Here is a 16,476-nt window from a genome sequence, read left to right on the forward strand (position 1 = left end):
TTTTTATTTTTTTTTGCGCACTACTGTGATTACCAAACCAATGTTTTGGTGTCAGATGCCTGAGGTTTTTGGGGTTTTACACATACACATGCAGGAACAGCTTGCTGTAAGTTCTCTTGATAATATAGTAATTTGTTTTAGAGGGGGTTTTTTCCCCCCTTGGGTTAATTTACTGCCAACTTTTAAGTGCAAAGATAAATAAAAATTTCTAACTGAAAACATAACTATAATATTCAGGCATTTTAATTACATTATGAACTTCCTGCTGAAACTGCACCAGAACTTTTGGTATAATTATATATGGATTAAATTCTGAGAAACATGCCTGGCTGCTACAGTAACATATTTGTTCACAGAACAGAAACTGCAAAAATGGCACAGATTCCAGGACAACTTTCCAAAGACAGGCAATTGCTCAGTCTCAACTCTTGTTCCAGACAGTGACATTTAAGGTGATAGTACATTTCTATTGTATGAATGTATCTTCTGTCACCAAGATCTCCAAACATTTCTGATAAAGTTAATCCAAACGTATGTAACTGTATGTATTCTGAGTCCATGTCAAATGCAGATGTTGGAACCCACAGAAAAATCCATTGTTTCAGTACAGTTAGAGGTCTGACTTTATTCTCTCTCCAAAAAAAATCTTTGAGGGCTGCCTATTTAATTACTTATCACTTGGGTCAATAAATCTTCAAATGCACCTCCAGCAAATTAAATGCTTGGTACATTAGACTTCTTCCTTATACTTAATAGAAAATTTTTTAAACAGCTGTAAGCTGCATTGGGCTTTTTTTCATTCTGAACTATGTTTCAGACCACTTATTCTAGGGCCTTACCTATAAATATTCATTTAAGTTGCAAGTCTTTTCATGTTTTCTGACACTGAGAAGCCTTTATAAAACAATAAAATAAAATAAGAAAAACCTTATGTGAAAGAAAAAAAGAGTAAAAATAAGGGGCTAATCAAAATTATGTAGTTTTAACAAAGAACTAAACTAATGGTATGTTTTCAAGGCCCTTCCACTTGGAAGCTCCACTCTTCAAAGCCACTTTAAAAAATGAACTTGCTGCTTCTGGAATCCACCCACCAATTCATTCTGCTGGAGAGCAAATTATGGCCATTACTTGTTAGTTTCTGAGATTCAGAAAAATGCTTTTAAAGTCACATTTAGCTTTCAAAATATAATTTTATCGGAAGAAATATCACAATTGAAAGATTCCCTTCAATCCTTTATAAAAATCATCAATTTATAGGTGTCTTGACAAGAAAATAAAGTATTATTTGATCAACTAAAGAAAAATCCAATTAATATCAGTACTGGTAATCTGGAAGCTTTGCACTGTATTGTGCACCAAAGGAAGGATATGAAGCAAGATAATCGTATTTACAGAATCACGGGGGTTTGACTCTATGGTTGGTGAAGAAACTTTAGGACAAGTGCAAATAAAATTAAATATCAGTTTCTCCAGTGCCTCTGCTACTCCTACAGTTTTAGCAAGGTGAAGCAATAACAGACCTGAGACAGACTTGGATCTATTTCACCCCATCTTCTCAGAATGCTGGATGCAGCAATGAAGCTCTCAAGAATCCATTTCCAGTAACACTCATGCAGTACTGCAACAGGAACTCTTTCAAGTACTAGAAATTTCCACAAGGAATACAACTCAAAATTTAAGACTATAGAGTTGCAAGACAAACACGAGTGTCAGCTTCAGTGAGACCAAATTCATGAGACAAGGACCAAAGTGTTTGAATTGAAACTAATTTATTCAAAAACCTGAAAAACAGCTTTTTTAGAATCCTTCTCACTTTTGAATCTTGCTTTGTGTTCTCAAAGTGTTCATTGTAACCAGAGAAACAGAGTTTATTCTTTTTAAATTAATACTGAAACTATAATGCAATATTCTATGGTTCTGGCATCTGAACCTTAAGTTTAAAAAAATTAACTACAAATGAAATTTACTACATCTGATTATTTCCTCCTTTCATCTTTTATTTGTATTGCTTAATTAATAGAAAATTAATAAGTGAATTGCTAAGTCACTGGCTGTAGTACATGCGTCAGGGGTATAGAGGAATTATTACAGGTTAAAGCAGAAAGATTTGTAAGATCCCTTTTAAAATGTCTGCAGCTCATCAACTACTTCAAGGCAAGTATTCTCGAATCAAAGTGTAAGAACGATACATTCAAGGCAGTCTAGAGCTTTACAAAGTAGAATGCAGGATCAAGATCTTTGAAGGGGGTGAACAATTCTGGATGCCTTGTTTGAAATGTGCTGTTTCTGTTCAAAGAATTTGTCTTTAATATTCTGGAAACGTAACACCTTTCTAATGGAGCTCATCACAGGAATCCTAAATTAAGGCACCCCTATTCATTAACTTCTGGAAATTTTAGTCGAGCAAAACTGAACCATTTTGTAAATCCCACCTGGAGCCCAAGGCCCTTATTTATTATCCACAATTCTTACAAGAGTTTCATTGACCTTGACTGGTTCCTGATCATATATCACATTACATAACCATGACTCTAAATTATTTCTCCAGTTTGTAAAATAAGCAAAACCCTTAAACTTTCAGTATCTGTATTCCACTGATGAACATGCTAGCCTAACAAAAGACTATGCAACAGTGACTTCAAGGTGCAGCATCTCATCAAGGGCTAACAACTTAATACACATCATAACATAATTAGATGGAATGCATATAAAATAATAGTTTTTATTAATAAAAAATGTATTTATATTCTACTTGCACATAATTACTATTTGTAACAACCTTCGATATTACCTAACATGTTTTTTGTAGTTAAATTTTGTCTGAAAGGACTAAACTAGTGTTATGGTATTTTCTAGACAGACCAGTTAGACTGAACATCTTTTAAGAACTTAAAAAATTATCTTCTTGCTCAGTGATTAGAGTTCTGAACAGTTTTATAAAAGATAACATCAAAATATTTAAAAAACAAGTCTTGAAATGACACATTTTCTCTATTTGTTTTCTGAGTGTAGTATTAATGCTGGAGTTAATGCAGAGAGGACAAGTTTTTGTCAACTATATAGCTTCAACAAGACTTATAATGGTGACATAATTATTACACTTTTCATATACTGCAAGTTGTCGGCCTATCTTTTTAAAAAAGCACATAGGTACTTCTAGCAAATTATTATTATTATTATAAATGGTTTCACAACATGTAAGTCAAACTTCTTAGAAACTTCTACTACTAGTAGTTACACAGATCTCAGTTGACAGATGTATAAAATTTCTACAATTATATGTCCTCCCATTAGAAGACAGGCTTCCTCAATACTACAGAAAGTAAAGACATTAGCTGGACTCGGCTGCATGTGATCAGTATGCCTTCTGGCTCAAACACAAGGATAGAAAAGCTGAAACTTACTCCCACTGATCAGACTGGAAGCCATAACAGTTACAGATGCTCAATATTAATATTGGTTTGGAAAAAAAAAAAAGAAAGAAAAAAGCAAATTTGAAACAACTAGTAACACTGAGCAGTCAGCTACTATGCTAAAATCTTGTGCGCCTCTGCAAACATCTTCAGTTCTAAGCACAGTATGCTGCCTTCATCAGAAAAGAAAAAACTATTAATTTGCAACACAAATAATCCTTACAATGGGCTAAACTGAAATGGTTATCCCCATTTCAAACAAATATTAACAGGAACCAGTAATCAAAAATAGCACCCATCCATTCTGGTGATCTGTATTTTTCCACATAGTTCTGTAGAGACACCCAAGAGGTTCAATCTTTGATGCTTTCTTTCTCCTATACTAAAGTGACATTTTCTATTATTTGCTTATTCTAAACATGACTGTACTTAGAACATAAACAAACAGCAGCACATTTCTCCCCAGGGATGGTCCTAATGATAAAACAGTCATCCTTCAATATAAGCCTGGACTTCTACATCCAAGCCCAGCGTGAATACAAAGACTCTGAGTCAACAAAGCTTTTAGATCGGTGCTTAATTCTAGACATGCTGGTTACTCCTCACTGACTTCAAGCAAGTTTACTCCTATGATTGAAAATAAATATGCCTGTGCAGTATCTTACAAGAAGCAGCTATCATTTAACATCCAGGCTTCTGTATCACACATTCACTTAAGAATAGCACCGAAAAGGGGAATTGAATCCTGCCAAAATTCAAATTCTGTATTACACTGCATCTGCATTCTTTTCTGTAACCTAGATTGCCTCATAAAACTACCAATCACTCTTAAAAGATCCAGGAAATGTAAATACGGAATAGCCTCAGCCATTTCCATATTCTTCACAATGAAAACGTATCACTAACTGAGCTTTTTGTCTTATTTCATGACTCCGCACTCCCTTGCACCAAAGGCAGCATAGAGGTAGTAAGCCAAAGCAGAGGAAGCCTTTCAAAGTAGAGGCAAATGCTCTAAGAAACAGAAGGGAATATTAGTGAGAAAAGTTATTAGAATTGCTAGGATATCTTGGTTTTTTTGTTTGGTTGGTTGGTTTTTTGCCTGCTCCTTATCCTTGGAACACAGAAACATAATATTCAGTGTGACAAGAAATTATAGTCTACTCATGTAGTTCCCCTTAATAATCTGATTTAGCACTTCCCTATTGTAAAAGCATCCCCGTTTCACATATTGGAATTTCAGTAAGTATTTATGTTATTTTACTGTTTTAAGGTGCTCCCAAGTCAGTAGTTATTCTTGAACACCTTAGCAAATGTTAGTCCCTGCTGCACTCTACCTATACTAGCAGCATTATGTTGGTGGGTTTTGTATCCCAATACTGTCCCCCCAGCAAGATGATTAAAAACATCCTCCTCATCTCATTTAGGTTCCCACATACTAGATTACAACGCCACACAAACACAGGAAAGGGTCTGAATCAGCAGTTTGGGACTCCAGCAACTTCTTCCATCACCGAGTCCAAAACTCTACCGCCCCAAGTAAACCTCACCATAAAATGATCAACCTCCACATTAAACACAAACAAGTTTCTGACTCAACCACTTCCTGCTGCAAGCTTGTGGCATAGCTTACTTCTGTTTGTTCAATTGTCTGTTTTATTCTCAGCTAATTTATAATAATTTATTCTTAACCCATCATGAGACACTGGTGTCTGTCTTTTTTTGTTTTCATTTGCAGCTCTTTCATACATCACAGAATAGGACTTACATTTTGGGGAGGAAGCAGGAGAAAATTGGAGTGACAGATGCTCTATAAAGAAATAAAACATTGCTGGTACCTTTTTCATTTTCTTCCAGTAGGATTCAGGTGGATTATCTCCACCAACAAAAGATGAGTATTTTAACCCTTTTTTATTAGATTATTTCTTCACTTCCACTTACAATATGTATTAACACATCAAAGAGTTTATGAATTTGATCAGTTAGACAGAACGTTATAAGTTTTTAAAAATAAGTAAATAAAGAGAGATGAAAAAGCATCCTCTGATTATAGACTGACTTGATTTATACATTTTCTTTAGGATTTTTGAGAATTCCAGTGATACAGTACCGGAATACACTTTTGGAAATACACACTAATATTGCATTAATTTTAGTAACAGCAACATAGTCTTCTAATATTCAGATTTTCTTAATGCATTATTTGATAGAGTCTATGCACAAGTATATACACAAGTAAGAAAAAAATTAACATGACAAAGTATCCTTAAGCATTTCTCTAAATGCATCAGAAAATACTATTTAGTCCATAAGCATAAATTCTATCCATACAGATAATGCCTAATGCTATTAAAGTTCTCAAAGGAAATGTGACTATATAATATCATGTCGCCTATTAATAAGAAAATCCCAGAGACATGCTTTCAAATACTCAAGTAATTCTTACAACTCTCCAAAATTTAAAAAAAATAAGGAAAAACAAAGTAATTTTTTTCTTAACAATCTTGGTCAACTAAGTCTTCATACAGCATTGCATTGCAGCAACACGATGTCAAGTTACAAATGTTATGAAATGCAATGTTATAATATGTATTAGCAGGGATCCACTATATTGTTTTGCTGTACCTCAAAAAGCACAGACTATGACCATGAAACTAGGCTATATAGAGCTGATCTAACTGCAACTGAAGATGTAAGGTAGGAGTTGAATTGGGTCCTTTCAGACTTAATTTTAAAGTGCGCAAATATAGACAGCTTCACTTTAACATGCCAGCATAGAAAACATTTCCAAGGAGACACAGGAAACATGAAATAGAACAACTGTTATCATTATAGTACCCATAACTAAACTTCTTAAAAGAAGTAACACACTAATATATACACTGCTGCACACAGACAGGATTTGGGGAAAATAAAATAGATATGGTACACTTTATGTGACTTACATAATCAAAATCATACCACTCAATACACTACAAAAACCTTTGATTAAATGTAATAAAACTTATCTGTATGACAACATATTTTTGTCTAAGACTACATTTGATTTTGTGCATTACAGTTAGAATGGATAGACTTGCCAAATTGTGTTCTTATCTGCAAGGAATAGCAAGATTTGAAATTAATGACGGAAAGCTTACTAGTTCCACATTATGTTTCTTCAAGTGATGCATTTCCTTGAGACTACCTACGCTAGCTGACTATGTGAGGGGGAAAAAGGTAAAAAAAACACATTCTACAATTCATGTAAGGCCCATTTTTATTACAACTGCCAACATGAAAATATTTCTATTTGTGAACTACCTGTTCTTAAATAAAATAATCTATCGTGCCTCCTATGACACTTTACTTTCCTTCACTAGGAACATGTAAGTACAGTGAAAGAAAACCGTATAACCATTAGCACCTAGATATCACTCTTGGTCTTTTACAGATAAGAAATTCTCAGTGTACTAATTCGTTCTTGATATTTTCCTCCCAGAAAATCTGACTTCACAAGTTCAGATTTTCTCCTTACAATTTATCCTGATGATGACACACATCTCACTGCTTCAATCAAGCTAACAGTGGGCTCTTACAAGTCCACGACTGAGTGCGTATTGCAGTGCCATATGCTTGTCGGTGCCCTACTCACCCACATTACACCATTATACTTTAATACATTTTTCATAACAAATTGTCGATTCATCCAGAAGAATCAGTTCAGCACACAATCGTCAACCGCAAGAACAGTGGAAAGGAGTCAGGGGAAAAGCAGGCTCTAAATGAAAACGATCATATATGAACGGTACTACCCCTGTCGCTCTCCAACCTATTAGACTCGGATCTCCCTTTTCCCAATTTTTAAACACACCTGTCAGCAGTAGCAGGGGCTGGGAAATCCAGACCCCGGCTTTGGGCACTGCCCGGGGCAGGGAGGAGAATGCGCTACCGTCGGAGGCAACACTTCGGCAGCCCCTGCTTGAGATACTCCCGCGCCCCTCAGCTGAAGCTGCCATTGCCGTGCTCTGACAAGCGTCCGACAGCAGGTCTCCCTCAAAGCGTACGATCGCACGCGTGAGTCATTACGAGCGGGATCCCTGTTTCCAGCCGCGCAAAGCGCCGAGCCGGGTGTCCTCCGGCGGGCCCGAGGGCGGGCGAGGCAAGGCGAGGCGCGGCGCGGACAGCTCCTCCGGCGCCGCCGCCGCCGCCTGCCGGCGTTTTCCACACGACCGGCGGTGAATTCGCCGGGAACTTTCTGCCCCGGAGATGCCCGCCGGGAGCAGCAGGCCCGCTCTCGCTCGGCGCCCCGACCGGGTCTCGGCACGGCGCCCCACAGGCGGCCGTCGTGCCTTGGGGGAACCCCCCGCCCGCCCGTCCCGCCGCGGCCCGCGCTCGGCCAGGCGCAGCGCCCCCCGCCCTGCCCTGCCCGGCCCGGCCCGGCCCGCAGTGCCGCCGGCCCCGTTTGTGCCTACTCACCACAGCTTCCTCTTTAAGGGCATCAGACTGCCCCTGTTGGAGGCGGTCACCCCTATGGCCATCTGCAAGACAGTCAGGTATTTCTGATACTTCATTTTGCCGTCGCCCCCCCTGTCCCTGCCTCGTCCCCGCCGCCGCCACCGACAGAGTCTCTCCAGCCGCTGCATGCAATCATCAAATTTTTATTTCCAGGCATCTGCCGTCCCTGCGTCGCGCTTCTTCCCCTCCTCCTCCTCCTCCTCCTCCTGCCGCGCTCCCTCTCTCTCTGCCCCCCCGGCTCACGCTCTCCTCCTCCTCCTGCCGCACTCCCTCTATCTCTGCCCCCAGCTGACGCTCTCCTCCTCCACCTCCCGCCGCGCTCCCGCTATCCCTGCTCCAGCTGACGCTCTCCTCCGCCTCCCGCCGCGCTCTGCCCTCCCCCGGGCCCACGCTCCTCTCCTCCTCCTCCTCCTCCTCTCCTCCCGCTGTCGCACTCCCTTTCTCTCAGCCCCCCGCACCTCACGCTCTTCCCCCCCAGACTCGCAGCCGCGCCTCCACCTTGCTGCGGGGCTCCCCCTCCTCCGCGCCCTGCCGCGCTCCCCGCACCTGCCCCTGACCAGGCCGCTCGCCTCCCGCTCTGCCTCCTCCTCACCTGGGCAGTCTCCCGGCGGCCGCCTCCTCCCCTCGCTAGGCCCTCAGCCTCTCCCCCCCCCCCCCCGCCCCGCTCCCTCAGCCCCACAGGCCGGGCCGCCGGTGGGCCCGCTCCTACCCTTCCCCTCTGGGCAAGCGGGCCTTCCCCGCCATCTCTGTCCCCTCCCGGCTACCGGGGCGCACCCGCCCCGCTCCGCTCCTCTCCTCTCCCCTCCCCAATTACCTGGGGTATCCCGCCCCCGCCCATGTGGCGCAGCTGCTGCTCTACCCTCCCGCCATCAGAGGGGCGCCATGCCGCAGCCTGGATGCCGCGCGGCCGTGCCCTCTCCCCGGCGCCTCGCTCGCCTCGTCTCTAATCCCATTAGCGCCTAGAATAGCCCCATGTTATTTTAATCACCTCTTCCTCCCCCCCCCCCTCCCCCCGGCTAACAATGTCGGCTGTGGGTTAGCGGTAACCACGCTGCGGAGGCAAACGCCTCACCACCTGCTGGGGCGGCCCTGCGGAGGCAGTGAGGGCGAAGGTGAGCAGGAGGGTCAGCAGCGGGGTGGGGGTGAGGTGAGGGTGAGGTGAGGCGAGGGTGAAGCTGAAAGTAACGGTGAGGTGCGGAGGCGGGCGGGCCGGCGGGACAGCGCAGCAGCAGCAGCCGCGCTTCCCGCCAAGGCTCCCTCAGGAAAGGCGGCGTGTGAGGCGGCTGGAGGGCAGCTCCCGCCGCGGCACGCCCCCCCTGCACCACCCCGGGCACGGGCATCTCCCCTCCCCCCTCTTTTCTATTTATTTCCATCTGAGGAAAGCAACCGAAGTGTGTTTGAAAATCAGGTGGTGTCTGAGTCAAACTGAAAGTATTAAATGTTTTTTAGAGGGGCGCCCACCTTCAGGATACTTCAGCAAAACTAGCCGAGCTGTAGCGGCCTGAGGTGTGACACAATTATCATCACAACTGTAATTGTTTTGTGCCTTCCTCCTCAAGCTCCGCACTAAGAGCGGCAGAAGACCGTGGCGTTTGACAAGTGCTTTTGGAATTAATTCTAAAACACGGTGCGATATGATCAGAGACCCTCCTCAGCGCAAACATCCCTGAAGTGAAGGGTAGCACTTAGCTGACACGTTAATCAATACTGGTGGGAAATACTTTGGCTAGAGATACCCTGTTTAAGTATGTAGATACTTTGCAGAATGCAGAGATGAATAAATCCGTGCTGAAGTGACAACTTTTCATTAAGGTGCTGTGATGTAAATAGTATGAATTGCAATACTTACCCTGAGTTGAGGTCCTAAGGTGACACCGTTAGCTAGGAAAAATACTGTGAACAGCATTGGCACTTTATGGCTCAAAGATGAGCATTTCAGTCGTTATTTTTCTTCTTTTGTTGTGTGTAATATATACCTCTAGACTGTAGTAGGCTACGTTCTACCTAGGCCTGTTCATTACGCAGGAAGCAGAGAAGATAAATATATTACTTGTAAGCACAGCAGATTTTCATTAGAAACAGAATAGTTGTATTACTGTAGTTAATGAGATGGATGGCTTTGCATTTTCAGCCAAGAAATCTGAGATGTATACAAATGTCCTGAAATTCTGTGATACAAACAATTAAAAAACTCAAATGGCAACTCGATGCCCAGTATGAGCCTGTATGTCTACAGCTCTCAAGATACTGTTAATGGGTTCTTTGCCTTCGGAGAGAGCAAGCATTAAAAGTGGTGATGGATGGCTAACTTGAAATGATTAGGAAGGTCAAGGAGGAGGAACTAATTTTTGTACTTGAACAGTGCTAGTAGTACACTAACTGGAAAGTCTGTATCTTCTGTAGACAGAACATCAATTCAGTTTGAAAACCTGTAGAGATCTTTCTTTGCCTTAAAAACAAAAACTGTAAAACCAACACATTGCTTTATCCTTCTGTGTATATAGTCATCATTAGCTGACTGAAAAAACACTTGTTGCCCACACAAGTTATAAGAGAGTAAGTGTGGGCTGGCTTTTATTCTCACTATCATTAGAATGCTAGCTAAATTGTAATTGAAATATTCATTTACACTTGTGCAATCCTATTAAGAAAATCATTTACACCTTGAAATGGTAGGGGATGCTGACTAAAAGAATTATGAGACTGTATTAGTTTGAATGTCACATTTCAATTTGAATGTTACATCTGTCTGAAAAAATATGTGTTATTCTTATCTCGTATAGAAATTCTTGAAAGAAAAATCTAGTCTTAGTCTGGTTGTAGTGGTAGAAATTTCATCGATAAGACAATCTAAGGATACACGGGAAGCAAAGTTTATTTGAAAGCCGATAAACCTGGAAGAAGCAGGTAAGCTTTCAGAGTTCTTTGCATTGTAAAAGGACTTTGTATTAGAGAGTCCTAAAACATAGCTCTTAATTTTTACATTGGCAGGTTTAGGACATAAATTTATTTTAAGCATCTGTATACAAAAGACTCAAGAAATGTGCCAACAATACCTTGCATAAAGACTTACAATGAGGGCTGGCTGTATATTCAAATCCTTATTCAACTTCTTTAAAAGTCTGTAATGTGATTTCTATTCTTAATTCAATAGGAATTCCTAAATCTATTTAAATTTGCAAAATAATGACAGTTATTCCAGATTTAGCTCTACAGTTTTCAATGATTGTGCTCTATCAATCTGGTACTAACAAATTAACTTGTTTTATACATTTTACATATCATCTTCCTTACTTCTTGGTGTGCATTACGGAGACAAAAAATGGATATTAATGAAGAAATTTTATCCTCTAATTTTAGTTGGCATTATTTCTGTTTCTCTCTTACCTGTTCCTTCTTAGTATTGCTCCATTCTATATTGCCTTTCAGAATATCATACTTTAAGCGCCTATGTTTTATATAGCTGAAATAGTAGAAAGATCCTGTCTTTCTTACCTTTCAGATGAACTGCCTGTTTTTAACAGGAGTCAATCAGCAGCTTCCAGATTAGGGTAAGCATCTGGACATCCCACTGTTAGCTCTGAGGCCTGTGTGGACCCATTAGCTGAGCTACATCCAAAATTTATATGGTAGATATCCCTTCAAGAGAGGCAGTCTGATCATATTTGCTCTTCTCAATGCAAACTCATTCTGTCTGACAAGATACACTCTCTTCCACTACAGAAAGCTGAAAACTGCTTCCATTTTTTTGAACCTAGCGTGCATCTTAAAAACAATTTAATTCCTGTTAGGTTGCTTCAGGTAATATAGTTGTTTCATAGTTTTTTCAATAAAAAACCAGGCAGAACCATACTAACTTCTTAATTATTTTTTTTTGCTGAGGTAACTTAACTGGAGACTTTACCTCAGAACAAGCCCTGTAATCTATCTATTGCTTGCAGTCCCTGATGGCCTTGCCTCTTCTGAAGCCTGTCCCCAGAATGACCTTCCAATGCACTTCTTGGCTCAGAATAACAGACTGCTCTTTCAGACAGTTACAATATTACATATGACTTCTGCACTTGAATGGATGTGTGGTTGGCACAAACTCTGCTCACGATAGTATGGTTATACTAGGACAGGGATATATCTAGAAGATGGATGGATGGACTGACACTGAGAAGGCAGAGTTTAATGCCAGCGTGTGTGATCTAATCTTGGCCTATGCCTTGGTGTTTTTAGGTGGAGAGTAGGCTGTTGTCAGCAGCGGGGACTGACTGGCCACAACTTAGAGGATGCGACTGAGGGAGTTGTACATTGGGAGCTAAGAATAAGGGAGTGTAATTGTGTCATAAAGCTATTTTCATCCTAAGTTGTGCCTCTCATTTTTTTAGTCTTAATATTGTTAGAATATACATGAAATTTCAGGTAATGCAAAGCAAGATTTTACAGCATTATCTACTTCTGCTGATTTTAGATTTGATTTCAGTTAGCCTGTCACTAGAACAGGGTTGCGGAACCTTATCTTGCTTTCCTTTATCACTAGCCCGTCACGCCTCCCTGTAGTGCCAGTTGTCACTAGATGCATCCTTTTCAAATTTTCACCTGTGTCACTCAGTCTTGACTGAGCTCACAGGAGGTGGAGAAATTTAGGTCTGACTCAAAAGACTCTTTGGAGACATTACAGAAATGTACTTTTAAAAGTCTTGGCTATGCTTAAGTTACTTCAGATAATGTAGTTTTTCTGCAGTAATGTGAGGAAAAAGAAACCACACCTCTAAGTGTCATAGCTGTGCTGGTGAACAAGCAAAAATACTCTTTTTTTGCTGATGTAGCTTATTTTGTTCAGCAAACCTGTATAAGCTACACTGTCTGGCAAAAAGAAGAAAATAATCTTACCAGAATAAATGGCATCTTTATTCGGACTGTAATGGCTACATCAGAAACTTTTGAGGGTGGATTAGGCCTTAATGAGACATTTTGAGCCTTCGATTATGTTCATTTTTAGGTTGTCAAAATTGTATCAGAACTAAAGCAAACATTAAATAAACTTGTTGCTGTTTTGATGGCATATTAAATAGCATCTTTTATTTGCATTTTAGAATAGTCTTAATTTTGGCTTTACTCTGCATATAACAGAGACTTTTTGTAACATTACATTGTCCGTTCCATATAGTTCTCAATGCTGTGCTACTTTGTGTGCTGAAGAATTAACATTTCGTTTATTCCTAGGATATACCTGTTCCCCTTGCTGGCTTTTACTCTAGTGATTGACAAAATCATCTTGATATACATGTCGTATTCTGTGCTTCTGTGGTATTTAATATGATTTGAGAACTTTTTATTACACAGTTCAGTTGGTAAAGTGGCAACATTCCAGAGATTGATACAACACTGACACTAAAACATGACATTAGATGACTGATCTCCATCTCTAATTTAATCTAAATCTTCCTGTTAACTAAAGAGGGTTCTTTTTCTGCAGTAGTTGTTAGTAATGTTTTATTCTGTTAATTTGTACAGTTAGTCAATTATAATCATAATATTAATAAAGATTTATGTTAACTAAAAGCATTAATGCAGATCCTTCAGGCAAGAAAGCTACTGAAACAGACTTTCTTGTCATTTCAGTGTCATGTGTAAGCTTCATACATCTTCCATTTTCTTTCCAGAAAGAAAACGAAAGGTATCACACCTGTCAAAGGCAAAAGAGTTCCTTAGAATCTGCAAGTATGTCAGATGCAGTGACTCCAAGGGAACTTTTCTCCCTCCTCAAAAGTAAGAAAAATGTGTGTGTTTGTTTATGTGTTTCCTATCTATGCATTTACAATACATAATTCTGTGACTTTTTCTGATCTACTAGGGCTTTTCTATACCCACATTAATGTATTTATTGTATATAATGCAAAGCCTTTTTCTGGTCTATTACTGTTTCTTCCATAAACTCCACATTATGTGAAGATCTATAAAGATACATACAGTACCATCTTAAAAAACAGACAAAAACACTCGGAGGAATTTTCCTACCACACTTTACTGCACAATTGACCATCTACAAAAGGGGAAGTTTTCACATTTCTTTAAAGTGTCTTCATGACAGGCTAGCTTGACTGGTGGCAGAAAACTATGGGTCTAAGTGGGTATGGTAATAAACTGAGAGTCATTTAGAACTAACTTGCATTTTCTGAAACAGTTTATACTGGTCATTCATTTGAGCTGCCAAAATAAAGAGAGGTAAATAATTTTACTTTGGAAGGAGAGAATGTTCACCCTGTTTCCTCAGAAGAAGAAGATCTTCACAGAATAAATAACCTTTATTTGACAATGGATTATTCAAGAAGAAAGGGTGTGCTAGATTAAGCAATTGAAATATTTACAAGGAACTTGCAAGCAAGTATCCCTGTTTCACTACAGTCAGGGCTATTTAGTAATGACTTCTTGTACAAATAGTGTTAGTGCTGTTCTACCAGGTCTGATGTGGAGCTGCTTTATACTATTACTATAAAATTTTAGGTTACTGCAGAAATAATACTATTAAAGTGAAGTCTAGAAAAAAGTGGACTTGTACTGCCACTATTCAATACTTTCACATTTACCCATTTCTTGCAAACTTGTAATTCTAAGATTTTACTCTTAAAAAAAACCAAAAACAACCAAACAACAAAACACCTTAAGTCAAAATTATCCAAATATCACATTATGCCTGACAAGCATTACCCTCTCACAGGATAAAATAAGCTTAATGTAGAAAAAAAATAAGCATATGCATGAATTCCATGACTGCTCTCTGATATGGCTTATTCATGTAGAAAACTACTGGAGGGAAGAAATCACCAAGCATACAATTTCAATGTGAGATGCAAAAGAAAAAGAAGCATAAGTAACATCACTTCCCAGAAAAGATTCTAAGAAATAGATTGTCATCTGCAACACATCACAATCTCAGAACACAAAGATCTAATTAATTAGTCTTGCTAACTGCATATTGTTAGAATTGTGAGAGTATGTAACTCTGAGGTGAGGTGTGACCAGACCTTGCTATCATTCTGGGATGCAGAGTTGCTAATAGCTTTCATTTTCAGATGTGATGCCTGATGGGGAAGCCTCCAAGCACACAATATTTAAAAGAGAAGATTATGAAAAGCAGGGGATAACGATGGTTCCCTGAAGCAAGGGTGTAGAATTCTGAAAAACAAAAATTTAGAATATAGGAGACTGAGGAAAAAAATATGTATATCTGAACTGTTGTGGTAGGTGTGTTAGAGCCACTGTGAAAAATTGGGAATGAGGACCAATTCATAAAACTGTACTCAATTGTCTAGAAAGATTACTTCCTTACATTTCCTTCTTTTTTTTTTTTTTTTTTTTTTTTTTTTTCTTTCAGTTGAATAGTGAGTTCTGTACATGGTAGCTGCATCAGGATAGATAGATCAAAATGAGAGAGAGTATTACTAAAATTTAAGGAGCTTCTCCTGCCAAAAATTGCACACATGCCTAATTTTATAAATTAGTAGTAATTCAGACCCTTATTTAGCTTCATTAATATCTTTGATTAAAGGCTGATAGGAATGTTTCCACATCCATGAGATATAAAGTCTGAAGGCTAGCTGGATGTTTCATGAATGTGTTGAAATTGTTCAGAATCCTAGTTGAAGACTGCTTTGTATGTCTAGTTGTATATTTGCACACTTACTACAAATATGAAAACCATTTTTCACTTTCAGGAAGAAAGCTGTTCTCATTACAATGTATATGACTGTTAATGCTATACTATTTTAATCAGATTACCAGTACCATGAAAATTAATGTAATAGGATTTACTGTAATTAAAGGCAAATATACAGTAATCTACTGTGAAAAGAACACAAAAATGTAAGTAGAGCTCATGACAGGGATATTGTTTATGCTAATTATTCAAATTTTTTAAAATCACACTAAGCCTGATTTTAATCAGATTTTGGGGGGGGGGGGTTTGACAAAACATTAATCAAACAATTCAACCCAGAAGGGTTAGTAATAGTCAAGTATTACTCTTGTCTGGGGTAGAGAGAAGTGGAACAAAATACAAACAGAAGAAAACTAAAGGACTACAAGCTACTCATTTCATTGTCCTGTCTGAATAATAAAAGATAAAATGAAAACAAAGAATATAAATGATTAAATAGTGATAAACAAGCCTTTTGCAACGTGGATGAAGGAATCAAATATGAATTTATGGGTTTAAGCCTATAAATGGTCTATATATATCAATATTAATATATACCAAATGTTCCTGTAATTCCAGCATAGGGAAACCTAAATGAAATTTTGGTGCAGATTGCAGATCTATTTCCCAAGTGATTATACTGTTATTATATACCTGTCTCTTGTAACATCCTGATAGATCATAAAACTTAAGATACACACAGTAAGCCTAGCAGGTAGGAATTAAAAAATGAAAAAGCTTTGATGCTGCAGGGAACTATTTTTGTGAGTATCTGGGACTACACGTGGTGAAAAAATCAGCTTGAACACAACAGGTTGAAGGATTGTTTCCTATGATTTCACTTTTGCTTTCATCAGTAATTAGCACATGCCATACCCTAGTGAC

General features: G+C 39.3%; 1 protein-coding gene and 1 long non-coding RNA gene across 14 annotated transcripts in view; one reads left to right on the forward strand and one right to left on the reverse strand.

Annotated features, from left to right (window-relative positions):
• The window catches only part of TJP1 (tight junction protein 1), a 199,370-nt gene that overhangs the window by 158,464 nt on the left and 24,430 nt on the right, over window positions 1-16,476 (reverse strand). For 9 of the 13 annotated variants that reach the window (XM_049813299.1, XM_049813297.1, XM_049813295.1 and 6 more), the window contains exon 1: window positions 7,869-8,670. The exons of 3 other annotated variants lie outside the window; for them this stretch is intronic. In XM_049813299.1, the coding sequence (XP_049669256.1) occupies window positions 7,869-8,035 (167 nt within the window). In that variant the 5' untranslated portion in view covers window positions 8,036-8,670. Of the gene's footprint in view, window positions 1-7,868; window positions 8,671-16,476 lie in introns of those variants that run through there. One more of the 13 variants, XM_049813292.1, reaches the window with a different exon arrangement.
• Window positions 8,680-16,476, forward strand: part of LOC126044089 (uncharacterized) — a 34,788-nt gene continuing 26,991 nt past the window's right edge. Inside the window, exons 1-3 of the long non-coding RNA XR_007507569.1 lie at window positions 8,680-9,019; window positions 11,410-11,458; window positions 13,559-13,664. This is a non-coding gene — a long non-coding RNA (uncharacterized LOC126044089). The remainder of the gene's footprint in view (window positions 9,020-11,409; window positions 11,459-13,558; window positions 13,665-16,476) is intronic.

This window comes from Accipiter gentilis, chromosome 10 (genome assembly GCF_929443795.1).
Source record: "Accipiter gentilis chromosome 10, bAccGen1.1, whole genome shotgun sequence".
Lineage (NCBI taxonomy): Eukaryota > Metazoa > Chordata > Aves > Accipitriformes > Accipitridae > Astur > Astur gentilis.